The sequence below is a fragment of the Hyperolius riggenbachi genome, chromosome 12 (genome assembly GCF_040937935.1).
Source record: "Hyperolius riggenbachi isolate aHypRig1 chromosome 12, aHypRig1.pri, whole genome shotgun sequence".
In the NCBI taxonomy this organism is placed as follows: domain Eukaryota; kingdom Metazoa; phylum Chordata; class Amphibia; order Anura; family Hyperoliidae; genus Hyperolius; species Hyperolius riggenbachi.
The window spans coordinates 209,724,611-209,743,413 of NC_090657.1; the positions used below are offsets into that span (position 1 = coordinate 209,724,611).

At 46.1% G+C, this 18,803-nt stretch overlaps 2 protein-coding genes across 6 annotated transcripts in view; one reads left to right on the forward strand and one right to left on the reverse strand.

The window, feature by feature from the left end:
• LOC137541113 (cAMP-dependent protein kinase type I-alpha regulatory subunit-like) overlaps window positions 1-18,803 on the reverse strand; it is a 132,204-nt gene that overhangs the window by 66,695 nt on the left and 46,706 nt on the right. The window lies entirely within an intron of this gene.
• Window positions 1-18,803, forward strand: part of LOC137540792 (actin-related protein 2/3 complex subunit 1B-like) — a 78,776-nt gene that overhangs the window by 35,671 nt on the left and 24,302 nt on the right. For all 5 annotated transcript variants that reach the window (XM_068261946.1, XM_068261945.1, XM_068261944.1 and 2 more), the window contains 3 exons: window positions 5,120-5,342; window positions 6,034-6,141; window positions 10,674-10,880. In XM_068261946.1, the coding sequence (XP_068118047.1) occupies window positions 5,120-5,342; window positions 6,034-6,141; window positions 10,674-10,880 (538 nt within the window). The remainder of the gene's footprint in view (window positions 1-5,119; window positions 5,343-6,033; window positions 6,142-10,673; window positions 10,881-18,803) is intronic.

Here is an 18,803-nt window from a genome sequence, read left to right on the forward strand (position 1 = left end):
CCTGCAACAACCAATCATTTTGCAGCCATCATTTTTGTGTTGTAGTTGATGTGAAGAGGTGTCACATGCTACAGTATTGGCCAGGGGCGTAACTAGAAATCACGGGCCCCCCTGCAAAATTTTGGATGGAGCCCCCACCCCAGCTGTCGTTGCTGGAGGGGGGAGCGCTGATGGTAGCCCGAGGTAATGGGGGAGGGGGGGTTTGGGGCCCCCCTCTCTGCCGCTGTTCATGCCTGCTGCTCCCCCTTCCTGGGCTGTGCCCTGTCCTGCCCCTAAAAATGGCCCTGGAGTGCCCCAGAGTCAGGGACCTCCCTCAGGCTTCTCCCCCTAAGGGCCCCCCTGCAGCTGCATCCCTTGCAGGGGCTATTGTTACTCCCCTGGTATTGGCCACATTAGAAGCAGTGTAGGGAGTAAATGCTTTATACGCTGTGATGGTGGGATGACAGAATTATCTACTTTCAGAGCAGGATCATCCACAAGGAATCCTAAACAGGTACCTGGAGCTTACTGGGTATCAAAGGGCCCAGATTGCCACCTTCTCTGACTCCTCTCTCACCTCAGCTTACCAAAAAGACTAATCTGAGGAGTCAAAGCTACTATCTTGCCTTGGTCCCCATTTTGTCCTAATCCTTCAGTTTAGTGAAGATTAGGCCACACAGGATCGTCTGTGGTGGGAAGCATTGATATCCTATAGAACTGCGGGTACTGCTGGGCAGAATGCATGTGTGCATGTGTGACTCTCCAATAGTCCTGCACAGAAGCATACTATTATCAGGGCCAGATTTAAGCCAAGGCCACCTGTGCCATGGCCAGGCCCGCCATCAGGGGGGTGCAACTGTGACTTCCGTCACGGGCCCGCAGCCTCGGGCCCCCCCCCCCCCCCCCCTCAGGCATTTACCTGCTGAATGGTCTCCGGCCCCCCTCCCCCAGCGGCCGCCGCTGTTAATACCTTAGGTGGTGCCCCCCGCTCGTCCCCGCCGCTGTTGTTACCTTAGCAGCGGCCGCTCTCCCCTCTCCGGCGCCTGTACTTTCCAGCAGCATCTCCCGGCTACTGTGTGTGATGCGGCAGGAAGCATGGCTCGGTTCCCATAGTAACGGCGATACACATCGTCGTTACAGGAAGCCGCTGCCCTGCTTCCTGCCGCATCACACACAGTAGCTGGGAGATGCTGCTGGAAAGTACAGGCGCCGGAGAGGGGAGAGCAGCCGCTGTTAAGGTAACAACAGCGGCAGGGACGAGCGGGGGGCACCACCTACCCATACTGGGGAACTATACTGGCTATACTGGGGCACTATACTAGCTATACTGGGGCGCTATACTGGGGCACTATACTAGTTATACTGGGGCACAATACTGGGGGCAACTATACTGGGGCACTATACTGGCTATACTGGGGCACTATACTAGTTATACTGGGTCACAATACTGGGGGCAACTATACTGGGGCACTATACTGGCTATACTGGGGCACTATAATGGGGCACTATACTAGCTATACTGGGGCACTATACTAACTATACTGGGGCACTATACTTGCGCGCTATACTGGGGCACTGTACTGGCTATACTGGGGCACTATACTGGGGCACTGTACTGGCTATACTGGGGCACTATACTAGCTATACTGGGGCACTATACTAGCTATACTGGGGCACTATACTAGTTATACTGGGGCACAATACTGGGGGCAACTATACTGGGGCACTATACTGGCTATACTGGGGCACTATAATGGGGCACTATACTAGCTATACTGGGGCACTATACTAACTATACTGGGGCACTATACTGGCGCGCTATACTGGGGCACTGTACTGGCTATACTGGGGCACTGTACTGGCTATAATGGGGCACTATACTAGCTATACTGGGGCACTATACTAACTATACTGGGGCACTATACTGGCGCGCTATACTGGGGCACTGTACTGGCTATACTGGGGCACTATACTGGGGCACTGTACTGGCTATACTGGGGCACTATACTAGCTATACTGGGGCACTATACTGGCGCGCTATACTGGGGCACTGTACTGGCTATACTGGGGCACTATACTAGCTATACTGGGGCACTATACTGGGGCACTCTACTGGCTATACTGGGGCACTATACTGGCGCGCTATATTGGCTATACTGGGGCACTGTACTGGCTATACTGAGGCACTATACTAGCTATACTGGGGCACTATACTGGGGGCAACTATACTAGCTATACTGGGGCACTGTACTGGCGCGCTATACTGGCTATACTGGGCACTGTACTGGCTATACTGGGGCACTATACTGGGGGCAACTATACTAGCTATACTGGGGCACTGTACTGGCTATACTGGGGCACTATACTAGCTATACTGGGGCACTATACTGGCTATACTGGGGCACTATACTGGGGCACTGTACTGGCTATACTGGGGCACTATACTGGCTATACTGGGGCACTGTACTGGCTATACTGGGGCACTATACTGGGGCACTGTACTGGCTATACTGGGGCACTGTACTAGCTATACTGGGGCACTATACTGGCTATACTGGGGCACTATACTGGCTATACTGGGGCACTGTACTGGCTATACTGGGGTACTGTACTGGCTATACTGGGGCACTGTACTGGCTATACTGGGGCACTGCACTGGCTATACTGGGGCACTATACTGGGGCACTGTACTGGCTATACTGGGGAACTATACTGGCTATACTGGGGCACTGTACTGGGCATGCACAGCAGTCTGTAGGGGGGCCCAGGCTTGATGTTGTGTGAGGGGCCCCAAAATTTCTGATGGCGGCCCTGGCCATGGCCTAGGGCAGTGATCTGCAAACTTGGCTCTCCAGCTGTCAAGGAACTACAAATCCCACAATGCATTGCAAGAGTCTGTAAGCCACAGTCATGATTCATAAAGGCAAATGCACTTGTAGTTATATAACAGCTGGAGAGCCAAGTTTGCAGATCACTGGCCTAGGGCACCACAGGAGCAAGGGCGGCTGTGCAGCAGGCTAAACTGGTGCAGCATTTGCAAGCTTGCAAATTCGGCAGAGCAGGGAGATCAGGCAAGCGCCGGACCGCGGTACTCTCTTGCCAGCCACCTGGGTAGCAGCCGCCGTGCTTTCTGTGCATGTTGCTGTTGTGGCGGGAGGCTACTCACTCAGGCAGCATTGCAGAGTTACAAGCGGAGGAAGTGGAATAGCAGCCGCTAATCACTGACATCTCCACTCTTTACCAGCAATAGAAGCTTCCCCTCTGTCTCCATCAGCCGTTGTGCATCTGTCCCTCCAACCGGCGTCTCTCTCTTGTGACTGGCTGGCATGTTATAAGTTAGTCCTATCATGTGACTCACTGGTAACATGCCAGCGAGTCCCATGTGTGAGACGTTGATTGGAAGGACAGATGTACAGCAGCTGATGGAGACGGAGGGGAAGAGGAAGCTGGTGACGAGTGGAGGGGTGAGTGACACTGATGGCTGCTAGGGGGGGAGGGTCACTAAATAAGAGCTGATAGGTCAGGCAATGGATGATCAAATGCTGAGAAGTAATACAGGTCCAATGGTCACCATGAACTGTCAAAGCCTAGCCTGGTGGAAATTACACATGAAGAGGCAGGCAGGTAAGACTCACAGCATCATCTTCAGTCTCCTTCACCCTCAGCCTGAAGCACAAGTCACTCTTATCTTGCTCCCTTTAAAAACAAACTTTCCATACTAGTTACAGCCCACTAGATTACCTTGGTGTGGTTAGTCTTTTTGTTTGTTTGTTTTTTAAGTCTCTTCTTCACAGTTAAACAGAGTAACCAAGCAGCTTGGTGTGACCCAAAACCACTAGCAAAGTATAGGGGACTAAGAGAGACCGAAACCCCCTCCTACTAAAAAGCAATGCTTGGTGTGATTTGCCTTCTTAAAACAAAAGGTATTTGTGATAATTCAGCTTTAAATGAACATCTGTGGTTACCCACAATGCACCACTACTGAATATGCAAACTATTTCTTTATGCCCCTGAAGCCAGGTTTGCATCCAGAACTGCTGGTGTAAATCTTTAAAGAAAATCTGTAATGAAAAAAACTCCCCTGGGGGGTACTCACCTCGGGAGGGGGAAGCCTCCGGACCCTATTGATGCTTCCCTCGTCCTCCTCGGTCCCACGGCGGCGGAGAAAATCCTCCCGGAGCAGCGGCGATGTAAATATTTACCTTTTGGCTCCAGCGCAGGCGCAGTATCCGCTCTTCCCACGGATATAGGCGAAAATAGCCGATCTCCGTCGGGCCGCTCTATTGCGCCTGCGCAGTAGAGCGGACCCGACGGAAATCAGCTATTTTCGCCTATCTCCATCAGAAGAGCCGCAACAGTGCCCCCGCTGGAGCCCGAAAAAGTAATTATTGCACAGGCTGTTGGATTTGTCGCCTGTGCGTTCCGGGGGCTGCAGCAAGACCGCTGTGGGACACAGGGGGACGGGGAAGCCTCAATAGGGTCCAGAGGCTTCCCCCTACTGAGGTGAGTACCCCCCAGGGGAACTTTTTTTCAGTACAGGTTCTCTTTAAAGTAGCACATTATTAGTATTACTGTTATTATGAGGACCCTGCCCCATCAAGTTTAGAATCTACGTGATGATAATGTCCTTTTAGATGACTGTCAGTGCTATGATATCCTTGTATATCACCATAAGTGCAATAAGAAGGTTTATACTCAAACAAATTCTCATGAGTTCTCTCTCTTTACTTATTTTACACTTTATCCATAAAATAACTTATGAGCGCTTTCCAAGCAAACACATTACTAAAAATAACGACCTTGTACTAGATGACGAGGCTCAGTGATGGTGGCCATTCAGGGCTGTCTCAGTCAAGAATCTAAGTATGAGTACACAAGTAAAAGTGTACTAGTGGTTCTTTTGTACATATCTTGCATTGTTGTTTCTGACGAACTTCCATATTAATTTTCTTGCTTTGCTTTTACTCGTTGTGTGCTCAAAATGTTGTATGTAGAAAAGGTTAAAAACAGATAAGATGAGATGATTCATGAGGACAGTTTTGTGAACCAAGCCCAAGGTCCTTGGCAATGCATAAGTGCCCTGAACTCTCATTTCCAGTCTGTCTGTAGCCAGAGTCTATTTTCTATACATATGTTGCAGGAATTGATTGGGCTCCTAACTCGAACCGCATTGTGACCTGCGCTGCGGATAGAAATGCCTATGTGTGGACCCTTAGGGACGGTGTGTGGAAGCCAACCCTGGTTCTGCTGCGTATTAACCGTGCTGCCACGTGTGTGAAGTGGTCACCACAGGAGAGCAAGATTGCAGTCGGCAGCGGCTCTCAGACTGTTTCCATCTGTTACTTTGAGAAGGAAAATGATTGGTGAGTTGTATGAGAATCTTGGTTATCCACAGAGGCATCACAACATGGCACTATGCGAGTCCAAGGGAGGTTGTGCTACTGTCTACCTACAGTTAATGTGCATTATCCTCTAGGCTCTTCTACTATGCAAGATCTTCCATAGACACATCATAACACCCCTACGCATTAAGCTTTGGCTAAACACATGGCAGTATTTCTGGATTCATGTGGCAATGGAATATGATTGGCTATTAAGCTAAATGGGAAGGTGCATGCTGGGATTGGACAGTGGCAGAAAGTAAGTTAGCATAACCACATTTATTTCCATACTGGCTTTTACCTTTTTGGTGTGTTATGGTGAAAGGCATACAGAGGCCTAGTAAGTAACTGTCTTCTTTTACCTGGACTGCCTCACCTAATAATCACCTCCCATTATCTTTATTCCTTCAAGATCCATCAGTATACGGTATTTGTAATGAGTTTTCTTTTGTATATGGAAGATGTATGAGTAGATTTGGTTGTAATTTCCTTTGTGCTACGAAGTTCAGGCCCAGGCCAGTCTATTCCTACAGCTGACACATACAGTATGTGCTGTGGGCACAATACTCAATGTCTGCAAATTTTGTTTGTCAAGAGTAAAGTTCCAAGCATTAGAGTGAACCATTACAGCTCATATACAGTACATCTTCTTATCCATGCTTTACACCCACAGGTGGATCAGTAAGCACATCAAGAAATCCATCCGCTCCACTATTCTGAGCCTAGCCTGGCATCCCAACAATGTCCTGCTGGCAGCTGGAGGATGTGATTTCCAGTGCAGGTGAGAAATTATAATTTATTCCCTTCCTGGGTCCTCTCTTAGGTCTCTCCTGGACATCAGAAAGCCTTACCCTTCAAAAATCTAAAAGATGAACTACTTCATTTTCTGAGCTCCTAGCCTCTCTCCTCTAGTCCTCATAAAGCACCTGAATACCACCCAAACCTAAGAGTTGCCCTGAGCCCTCTTTAGCGGGATTGTCAGTCATAAAATCAAATTCCATTAACTCACTACTCTGTGTTTCTTATGCAATCTACAGCCTGACCCTGCATTTCATGCATTCCAATATAATCATAAATGTTTGTGCTGTAATACATCTTATCTTAGTCAGCTTGGCTCTGTTTGGTACATTGCAAAACACACAATTTGCTCACTCCCAGCTAAAGCACTTTCCTACCTTTATTTGGTCAGCAGGCGCCAGTCAGCCAATCAGGTGTACTATCATACACCCTTTGCCTGGCATACCAAATCTAGCAGGAATTGCATAAATTAGCAATCAGATGGGAGGCTTTGGTTGGATGTAAACGTAGATAACATTTTTTACAGGGACGCCCCATGTAGGTATCTCCCACACGGTCCCCTCCCTAACCACTCACCTGTCAACCACATCCTGGAAGCTGCAAAAAAGAAATGTAAAATCACAAACACTGGTCTGCACAACAGCCAGGGGCCCCAGTCTCTCTCACTGGCTGGGGCCCCCAAACCACCATGCGATACCCAGAGGGAAGTGCAGGTGGGCCCTGGACCTCTCACCCCCAGGGAATTCACCCCCACTGCCTCTGAACTGAATGCTAACTGCATAACACACAATTTGCTCACTCCCAGCTAAAACTCTTTCCTACCTTTATCTGGTCAGCAGGCGCCAGTCAGCCAATCAGGTGTACTGTCATACACCCTTTACCTGCTATACCAAATCAAGCAGGAATTGCATAAATTAGCATTCAGGTCCAGGGCCCACCCGCACTTCCCTCTGGGTATCGCATGGTGGTTTGGGGGGCCCCAGCCAGTCATAGAGACTGGGGCTCCCGGTTCTTGTGCGAACCAGTGTTTGTGACTTCTGTTTGGTACATTGCCAGGGAGAAGGAAGCTTGTTATCTCCCCTCCCACATTCCTGCTCCTCACTGATTGGATGAGTGCAGTTCAGTGTGGCTCTACTTTAGTGTCACTGTTATTGGCCTGAGGAAGCAGGCTAGCACCCGTGAAACGCGTTGCCTGGGCATTAATAAACCTATTTGTCCCAAGAGATTGTCCTTGTTTTGAATTGTATTATTGGTTTCAACTCAATTTTATATGCATTTAGGTGCCTCTTTACCCCAAATACATCTATGCTGTGCTCACATGTGTTTACAAAGCAAGCTAGATATGGAGAAAAAGAGAGTGAGGGAGGAAATAACATCAGGTTTGGCTGCAGTCAGAGGCAGTAAAGATGGAAAATGCCAGGAACAGTTTCTCTTTATTTACTAAATTACTATATAATATTCATCAAAATAAAAACGTGGACAGTACAATACATACAGTGGCATGCAAAAGTTTGGGCAACCTTGTTAACTGCCATGATTTTCCTGTATAAATCGTTGGTTGTTACGATAAAAAAATGACAATGAAATATATCATATAGGAGACACACACAGTGATATTTGAGAAGTGAAATGAAGTTTATTGGATTTACAGACAGTGAGCAATAATTGGCAGATTATGGCAGGTACATAAGATTGGGCACCACAAAAAAGAAATGAAATCAATATTTAGTAGATCCTCCTCTTGCAGAAATTACAGCCTCTAAACACTTCCTGTAGGTTCCAATGAGAGTCTGGATTCTGGTTGAAGGTATTTTGGACCATTCCTCTTTACAAAACATCTCTAGTTCATGCAGGTTTGATGGCTTCCGAGCATGGACAGCTCTCTTTATCTCACACCACAGATTTTCAATTATATTCAGGTCTGGGGACTGAGATGGCCATTCCAGAACGTTGTACTTGTTCCTCTGCATGAATGCCTTAGTGGATTTTTAGCAGTGTTTAGGATCGTTGTCTTGTTGAAAGATCCAGCCCCGGCGCAGCTTTACCTTTGTCACTGATTCCTGGACATTGGTCTCCAGAATCTGCTGATACTGAGTGGAATCCATGCGTCCTTCAACTTTGACAAGATTCCCAGTCCCTGCACTGGCCACACAGCCCCACAACATTATAGAACCACCACCATATTTTACTGTAGGTAGCAGGTGTTTTTCTTGGAATGCTGTGTTCTTTTTCCTACATGCATAACGCCCCTTGTTCTGCCCAAATAACTCAATTTTAGTTTCATCAGTCCACAGCACCTTATTCCAAAATGAAGCTGGCTTGTCCAAATGTGCTTTAGCATACCTCAAGCAGCTCTGTTTTGTGCTGTGGGCAGAGAAAAGGCTTCCTTTGCATCACTCTTGCATACAGCATCTCCTTGTGTAAAGTGCGCTGAATGGTTAAACGATGCACAGTGACTCCATCTGCAGCAAGATGATGTTGTAGGTCTTTGGTGCTGGTCTGTGGGTTGACTCTGACTGTTCTCACCATTCATCCCTTCTGTTTATCCAAAAATGTTTCTTGGTCTGCCACTTCGAGCCTTAACTTGAATTGAGCCTGTGGTCTTCAATTTCCTCAGTATGCTCCTAACTGTGGAAGCAGACAGATGAAATCTCTGAGACAGCTTTCTGTATCCTTCCCCTAAACTATGATGATGAACAATCTTTTTCTTCAGGTCATTTGAGAGTTGTTTTGAGACCCTCATGTTGCTACTCTTCAGAGAAAATTTAAAGAGGAGGGAAACTTACAATTGACCCTTTTCAATACTCTTTCTCATAATTTGATTCACCTGTGTAGGTAGGTCAGGGGTCACTGAGCTTACCAAGCCAATTTGAGTTCCAATAATTAGTTCTAAAGGTTTTGGAATCAATAAAATGACAACAGTGCCCAAATGTATGCACCTGCCTAATTTTATTTAAACAATTATTGGTCACTTTCTGTAAATCCAATAAACTATGTGTTGTTTTCCCCTGGGATAGTATGGCTGTCCCTGCTGCCTTAAGCTTCTCTTTTCTTCTGTTTTTCTTCTGGTCCTTGGGAAACACTTGTGCTGCTATACAACATCACCTCTGTGCCTATCATCTGACCCTTCCCTGTATCTCTTCCTTCTTCAGTCACTACTAGTCCTTAGGAAACAGGGTTCAAATCCCTGCTCAAACCAGTATGTAAAACAGTAAGGAGTCTTTGGGCAAGACTCCTTAATGCTCCTGACAGCCTGTGGAGCGCCCCCTGTGGCTGCAGCTTTGAAGCGCTTTGAGTCCTCCAGGAGAAAGCCACAGTATAAATCTTATGTGTCTTGCCTAGACCACATCTTTTTCCTTCTGACTAATTTTGCTGTGTATTGTTTCCTCCAGTTTAGCCCTAGTTGATCACAATTTTCTCCATATACTAAGTGATAGACTTCTTTCTTGTTACTTCTCCAAGTCTTCTCTGTTATGCCCAGATACTGGTTTTATCCTCCCTTTTCCTCCTGGCTCCTTGTGAAATAAGCTCCCTGCCAGCCACATCCTGAATAGGAAGCAAGTAATTATGGAGCACAGGGCCATTTGGAAGATAAGGCACCGTCATTGACCACAATGTCATTTGCTTAGAGTTGGTACAGAGTTATTTTGGCGGCAGGGGCCCCAGGATAGCCAAACGCTGGCTTAGAAGGGTTATCGTGAGAGATAGCTTAAAGAGGGACAGTAACCAAGGATTGAACTTCATCTCAATCAGTAGCTGATACCCCCTTCCCCATGAGAAATATTTACCTTTTTTCAATAGATCATCAGGGGGGCCTGTTTGGCTGATATTGTGATGAAATCCCTCCCACAGTGTGATGTCTGTCTGTGAGCACTGTTGCACTTTGGGAAATAACAGCTGTTTTCAACTGCCAAGCAACCATTATCTCCCTCTGTGCAAATGTATAGCTATAAAAATAACAACCTTTTAACCTATCACATTGTTAGGGTTGTGTTTATAGATTATGGCAATTGGTGGTGTCTGGTTTTATTCATGTCTGCCAGCAGTAAAGATGATTATGTACAGGCTGATTGTGGATCAAACAATATCAACCAATTACATGGCGAATATCAACCATTTCTTAATCTCTCTTCTATTTTTTTAACTTCTCACTTTGTAATGTTTTGATTTATTTTTCCCCCTTCTCACTAAAGTTCCTCTTCAAGTAAAATTACTGATGTTCTAATTATGGACAATAATTTCCAAGCTTATACTGTGCCGTAGTCACCCTTATTACATGTACGTCCTTATTAATGAGCCGCCCACCCAGATAAAAGAGGCCACTTCTGTTTATCACTAAAACATAAGTATTTCATTACACTTCTATGACAAAAAGAAAAGTGAAAACTACAAATGGGTATTCTTATAAACAATGAAAATGAATAAATCCATTATTTGGATGCCTGTGCGGCAGAGCAGCTGCGTGGGAAGATCAGGAGATAAGTAACTTGTGAAATATTTTTCTATTTCATTTAGGATTTTTTCAGCCTATGTGAAGGAGATTGAAGACAAACCAAGTGCAACACTTTGGGGTACAAAGATGCCATTTGGGGAGCTTCTGTTTGAGAGTGGCAATCATGCCGGCTGGGTGCATGGAGTGTGCTTCTCCCCCAACGGTCAGTACCTGGCATGGGTGGACCACAATAGCTGCGTCAATGTGGCCGACTCGACACAAGACAAGAAGTAAGTACCCATCTCCATGTTACGGGGCTGTGTATCTGTGATGCCCCTTGTGAATCATTCTGTAACCTCACTACAAACACTGCTGCTGTAATGTCAGATGTCTGGAATATGGAATTCAGTTCTGGGCACCACATTACAGGAAAGATATTGCAGTTTTAGAGCAGGTGCAGAGACGAGCTACAAAACTGATACGTGGGATGGAAGGTCTCGCTTACCAAGAAAGGTTAGATAAACTGGGTTTATTTAGTCTAGAGAAAAGACGCCTTAGAGGGGATCTAATTAACATGTATAAATACATCAGAGGGCAATATAATACCTTGGCGGATGAGCTTTTTGTCCCTAGGCCTTCTCAAAGGACTAGAGGACATGAGATGCGCATGGAGGAAAAACGTTTTAGCCATTTATTTAGGAAAGGGTTCTTTACAGTAAGAGTGATTAAGATGTGGAATGCATTGCCACAGGAAGTCGTTATGGCAAACTCTATACCTGCATTTAAAGGGGGCTTAGATGCTTTCCTTGCGTTGAAAGACATCTATGGCTACAATTACTAGGTAATGCCTAATGATGTTGATCCAGGGATTTTATCTGATTGCCATCTGGAGTCGGAAAGGAATTTTTCCCTTTTGGGGCTAATTGGACCATGCCTTGTGGGGGTTTTTTCACCTTCCTCTGGATCAACAGGGATATGTGAGGGAGCAGGCTGGAGTTGTACTTTGTACTGGTTGAACTCGATGGACGTATGTCTTTTTTTCAACCAAAATAACTATGTAACTATGTCTTAGTGCCATGCAGTGGCCATTCTAATTTGTGATCTCAGGACAGATGTGAATAATTCCCTAGTTTCATCTAGATGCCATGTGGCTTTCCAGTTTAGATCTGCTGCACGTACATATGGCCATGAGCTCAGCTTCATCTCTGTGAAGGCACTTAGCACATTGATAGCGATTTCCTGTAAATGTACCACCTACTCTCCCCTACTCCTACTCCTAGCATTCCTTTATAGTGGAGGTCATGTGAAAACCCTGTGCCTTGCTTGGTACCTTGCTTGCATTGAGGAAAATACGCACTTTGCCCAAGTTAGCCCAGTAGAAAACTTTATTAAGGATGTATCCAATAAAAAAACAGCAAACAGAAATTATTAACAGCTTACATGTTTGGGATTGGTAAAGAGGACCACAAGAGCCACTATAGCGTGGAAAGGTAGACAACCAACAAGGGGAGGGGGAGTTGTCCTTAATAAAGTTTTCAACTGGGTTACCTTGGACAAAGTGTGGACTTTCCTCTATGTAGTGTTGCTTTGTGGATTGGCTGTCTGTGGTTGAGCACTGTATGCAGGGGTGCTGCTAAGGTTATGGTGGCCCCAAGCAGCAAGTGATTTGTGTCCCCCTCCATGCGTTCCTCATGGCCCCACTCTAATGCCAAGTCTCACCACTCTCCTGCCAGCCTCATAGCTCCGGTTACCATGGATACTTCTGGGCAGCGCCTCTGATGTCATGAGAGGCGCCGGTCAGAAGTAACCATGGTGAAAAGACGCAAAGCTGGCAGGAGGAGAGCAGTGAGATTTAGCGCTGGATCAGGGCACGCAAGTAACGGCAGAAAGGGCTGGTTGTCATGGAGCACAAGGCAGCCACCAGGGTCAGCGAGGCCCCCTCTAAAGTAAGGCCCCAAGCAGGGGCTTGCCTTGCTTGTCCCCTGGCAGCACCCTTGACTGTATGCATTCTAGGAGAGAGTGCAGTATATCCACTACTTGCTGTAAGGCTTGGTGGTGTATTCTCCACAGTCAGCATGCAACGCATGAGCTGGCGTGGAGGAGGTACACACACCAGCACAAGGAAACAGGCTATCCCTAGTATAGTGGAGGGGAGGACTGACTCCAATAGGAGATTGTGGCGCACAGAGCCGGTGCAGATCTGACAGCCACAAACAATGCTTTCGTTATAACGTCTCAGCGCAAAGTAGCGCTGAGCGCATAAACCAGAACTGAGGAGATCAGGACAGGTAGACAGAATGAACGCTTGCTAGCTAGCGGCTACTTAGCGACAGCAAGCGTCCAAAACAAGACAGACTGGAATGAGGCAGCCAATGCGATTGCAGCGATGGCGTGCCTCACAAAGACAGGACAGGATAGTCAGGAAATAGCAGGATCAAGATAGATGAACGTAACACAGACAAATATACAAGAAGTATGTTTTCCTAGCGTATTACAATTACAGCTATCAATGAAACTATTTGTAACGTCTGACTAACATATGTATATATCAGCAATGAACCGATATATGACATAAGCAGGAACGCTGACTAGGACTGGAGTAATACAGGGAACAGGACTCAGAAGGATTCGCTATCTCTTCGCAGAGATGAACGCAATCCACAAACGGTAACAGAACAGGATTCAGAAGGATTCGTTATCTCTTCGCAGAGATGAACGCAATCCACAAACAGTAACAGAACAGGATTCAGAAGGATTCGTTATCTCTTCGCAGAGATGAACGCAATCCACAAACGGTAACAGGACAGGATTCAGAAGGATTTGTTATCTCCTCGCAGAGATGAACGCAATCCACGAACAGGACCAGGAGCAGGATACTAGCTCAGCACGGGTGCTCACGATACGCGCAAACTACCAAAACGTGCTGGAAAGCTGACTAACTGCACACAGGATATAAACAGTTCGTGTACGTATACATCAGCGACACTGATGTATCAACGTAACACGAATACAAGGAAAATAATAAACGTGCTGGTATGCATATATATGGGCAATGAACCAACATATGATGCAAAACCAGCAAAGTATCTTTTAGAACAAGAAACACGATCGGGGGCTGAAGCGACAGCAAGACAGGCTGAAACTGAAGCTATGAAAACCCGAGGAGTCCTGCAGGAAGCAGATCTTTATACTGAGGTCATCCAATGGGAGCAGACATGCAGATTCCCACACAGGTGAATAATAATCAGTCACAAGCTGACAGCAGGGAAAGGCAGACAAAGCTATGCAGCTTGCATGGAAAGAGATCAGAACTGCCTGAGCTGCAGCACTACTACTTCCAGCAACACCTGCTGCAGCAGCGATCATTACAGTACCCCCGCCCTTAAAAGCGGATTCCAGACGCTTTTCAAAACTGAAATTCCCAACAAAACAGTCTGACTGATAATTCATGATGACCGGGACAGCCCGGCAAGACCGAATTCCAGAATCAGTCCCCACAAGACTGGACCCATCGGAACCAGAACCTACAGAACCATGCCCATCAGTACTACAAGCCCCAGTGTGACACCCATCAGAACCATGATTTCCAGAAGAAAGCCCTCCGAAACTCCCTGAGCGATACCCACCGCCTTCCAGGAACCGTTCAAAAACGCCAAAGCCTTTGCAATGCCCACCGGGACTGTCTTTACCAACACAAAACCCACTGTTGAACCAGTCCAAGGCACCAGGACAAGTTTTCTCAGAGACCTCCCAGAACACCTTGAAGCTCCAAAGAGATCCCCATAGGTCAGAACGCCCCTTAGGCTCACATGGAGAACTATCAAGAACCCCTATGGAACCTAGGGCAATTCCCGAGTCAGGGCCACAAGGACAAACATCAAGATCAGGGCTTTCAGGGACCAGAACCATCTCTGGGCATGCAGGCAGACTGGCAACATCAGAACATGTTCCCACTAAGGAAGCATCAGAGCACGCTAACACCTTAGACACACTTGGGCATTCTGGCACACAAAGAACATCTGGGCACACTGGCACAAGTGAAACCTCTGGGCATGTCAAGGAACTGTGAGCCTCAGGGTCAGCCAAGACAGGACCAAAACCAGGACTGGCCAAAAAAAAATCATCATGACTAGACTTCGCAACTACTGGACTTTTACACGAGAATGCAGGATCAGACTTAGATGTCGCTGATTCCAGCAAAGTCAGTAACAAATCAGATTCAGGGGCACTAACAAGACAGGACAAATCTTCTGATGTATGCACTGAACCAGATAGGGACTCCACAACTACCTCTGGACTGGACAGAGACTCATCTAATACACTGGATTGGAGCTCATGAGGCGCTGCAGAACAAGTCAGTATTGCAGCAGCCCCCACTGAACTAGGCAAAACTGAGGAATTCCCTGGACAGGAAGGGGACTCTGGAACCTCTGCCACAGCGGCCAGAGAACCAGAATCTTTCAGGATACAGGGCTGGGTTTCAGGAACACTCATCAGACCGGACTGAAATTCTGAGATTTCTATTATTTTGACCAGAGAATCAGAATTATCCATGTTACAGGGCAAGACTTCTGAAACATTCAGAGGACAGGGCTGGAGTTCCTCGGCTGTTACAACACTGGAGAGGGACTCAACAACATTGGTTAAATCAGACTGTGTACAGGGCAAGGTATCTAACACACTTGCTGACGAGGACAATATTTCAATGGCTTCTGCTTTGCTGGGCAGAAATTCATCAAGTTTTATTAGAGCAGACTGTAATTCCAAAACAGCTGCTAGACAAGTGAATATTACTGCAACACCAACTGAGGTAAGCAGTGCCTCAGACTCCTCTGCTAGAGGGTTTGAAGTATCCAAAGTACTGGGTGAAGCATAAGACTCTGCGACCACAGCTTCACTGGACAGGATCACTGAACAGTCCATATTGCAGGGCAAAACCATGGAAGCACCTGCTGGACAGCATAATGATTCTGTGACCTGAGTTTCATTGGAGAGATCTACTGCACAATTCATGGTACAGGGCAAATTTACTGGAACATTTTCTGAACAAGGTAATAATTCTGCGATTTCAGGTTCACATAGCAGATGCTCTGAGCTATTCACGAAACTAGAGTGAGGTGTAGAAACAGGAAGATCAAGACACAATGTTTGCGCATCTGAATCACCATTCATTTGTAAAATTGGAAAATTCAGATGCTGGGGTTCTGAGGTTTCTAGACAGGATTGCTGGGACTCGGAAACTGATGCAGTGCATCTATTGGCATCTGCTGGATCAGACAGGAGTTGAACTTTATTAACACAGGTAATTTCTGCAGAAGTGTTTGCAGAGGCAGGCAAGATTTTTCTGGTGTCTGTTTCACTGAACAAAGAGTCATGAGTACTGGCTAGGCTGGACTCGGAAGTCAGCAGGACCTCTGGATTCTCTGCTGAGAAATTTGCGCAGGGCAAGGTTAAGAATGCATCAGTTGCTTCTGTTTTACTGGTAAGTAACACTGAGTTATCCATGGTACAGGGTGGAATTGCAGGAACTTCAATTTCACACAAAAAGAGCTCCGAATCACCTGCTGAATCAGCCAAAGGTGCTGAAGCAGGCGGGTCAGAACGCCAAATTTGCGAATTCGGAGTCACATAAAAATCATCCAAAATCAGTTCCCACACATCAATCAATGGAGCCACAAAGTCATACCCACACACACCAGTTTATATTAGGTTATAGGCAGACTTAATGCATGCATTCAATACTAATTCACTTTTTGCACTGTAAAATTGACAAAATGAACTTGAATCATTCTTCCATTCATTGACCAGAGCTTCCATCTCTCCTTTCTCAAATGGAGGATTCCAAGCATACTTAACAGGCAGATCATGGTTTGCAGATATGATTGTAGCAGGGACATATATTGGGTTAATTAGCAGGTGATTGGCAGATTCCTTATTCCTAAGAATCTCCAATACCTGTAGCAAGTGCTGAACTGTAGTGTATGCAAACTTTCCTTGCTTCACAAATAAGTTGATTTGTTCAATACTCTGTAATATCTCCTCATAATCATACTCAGATAATTCTTTTAAACAAAAATCTTTATTTTTCCTAGCCAGTGATGAAAGTTCATTAGTAGTTTCATAAGTCCATTTAACTCCCCTGAAAGACAATTGCATTTCATTATCTGTTAATGGCAGAATCTCATTATAGGTCTCAGTCGCTAAGGATAACGACTCTGCAGATCGGACACGTTTCTTAGAACGTTTGCGTTTTGCCTTAGACCCTGCTGTTTTTGGTGATTTATTCAAGGCTGCAGGAAAATTATCAGGAACACTCTCTGCTTGCTGAACATTCTTGCAAGCAATTGAAGGAGAAGCTGATTGGCCTGCTGCCAGGAGTTCATTAAGAGGAAAAGGCAATGGATCTATGCGCAACCAGTTATGGATCACAAACGCTAGAAATTCCAGCGGTCTCTCTTTCAAATCGGAATGATTGAGAACATCAAATGCCCACTGGAATAATTCCCCTTTAAACAATATATAACTTAGTTGGAGTGCCCAGGTTGAAACAGGAGTCGCTTGGAGATCGGGATTGGCCAGGAACCTGGCACATTCAGAGAAAAACTCATTTTCTGTTTCAGAGTTAAGTTCTTCAAATTTCTTAAAGGAACAGGAACCATAATTAACAGTGTCATACTTTCTGGGAATCCCCCCCACAATGGGGATTGGTAATGGGGTTTTCATAATGTAAGGCTTGGTGGTGTATTCTCCACAGTCAGCATGCAACGCATGAGCTGGCGTGGAGGAGGTACACACACCAGCACAAGGAAACAGGCTATCCCTAGTATAGTGGAGGGGAGGACTGACTCCAATAGGAGATTGTGGCGCACAGAGCCGGTGCAGATCTGACAGCCACAAACAATGCTTTCGTTATAACGTCTCAGCGCAAAGTAGCGCTGAGCGCATAAACCAGAACTGAGGAGATCAGGACAGGTAGACAGAATGAACGCTTGCTAGCTAGCGGCTACTTAGCGACAGCAAGCGTCCAAAACAAGACAGACTGGAATGAGGCAGCCAATGCGATTGCAGCGATGGCGTGCCTCACAAAGACAGGACAGGATAGTCAGGAAATAGCAGGATCAAGATAGATGAACGTAACACAGACAAATATACAAGAAGTATGTTTTCCTAGCGTATTACAATTACAGCTATCAATGAAACTATTTGTAACGTCTGACTAACATATGTATATATCGGCAATGAACCGATATATGACATAAGCAGGAACGCTGACTAGGACTGGAGTAATACAGGGAACAGGACTCAGAAGGATTCGCTATCTCTTCGCAGAGATGAACGCAATCCACAAACGGTAACAGAACAGGATTCAGAAGGATTCGTTATCTCTTCGCAGAGATGAACGCAATCCACAAACAGTAACAGAACAGGATTCAGAAGGATTCGTTATCTCTTCGCAGAGATGAACGCAATCCACAAACGGTAACAGGACAGGATTCAGAAGGATTTGTTATCTCCTCGCAGAGATGAACGCAATCCACGAACAGGACCAGGAGCAGGATACTAGCTCAGCACGGGTGCTCACGATACGCGCAAACTACCAAAACGTGCTGGAAAGCTGACTAACTGCACACAGGATATAAACAGTTCGTGTACGTATACATCAGCGACACTGATGTATCAACGTAACACGAATACAAGGAAAATAATAAACGTGCTGGTATGCATATATATGGGCAATGAACCAACATATGATGCAAAACCAGCAAAGTATCTTTTAGAACAAGAAACACGATCGGGGGCTGAAGCGACAGCAAGACAGGCTAAAACTGAAGCTATGAAAACCCGAGGAGTCCTGCAGGAAGCAGATCTTTATACTGAGGTCATCCAATGGGAGCAGACATGCAGATTCCCACACAGGTGAATAATAATCAGTCACAAGCTGACAGCAGGGAAAGGCAGACAAAGCTATGCAGCTTGCATGGAAAGAGATCAGAACTGCCTGAGCTGCAGCACTACTACTTCCAGCAACACCTGCTGCAGCAGCGATCATTACACTTGCTTAGTAAAATTACAACATTTTGTTGCTCACTACTGCTCGATTCACATGAGACAGGTGAGAAACCAAAGTCCTTGTACTGGCTTAGGGTTACGCGTTGTGGTCTAATTAAAGGTCAGTGCCTGCGTGCATGTAGGGCCGAATTAACCTGGGGACC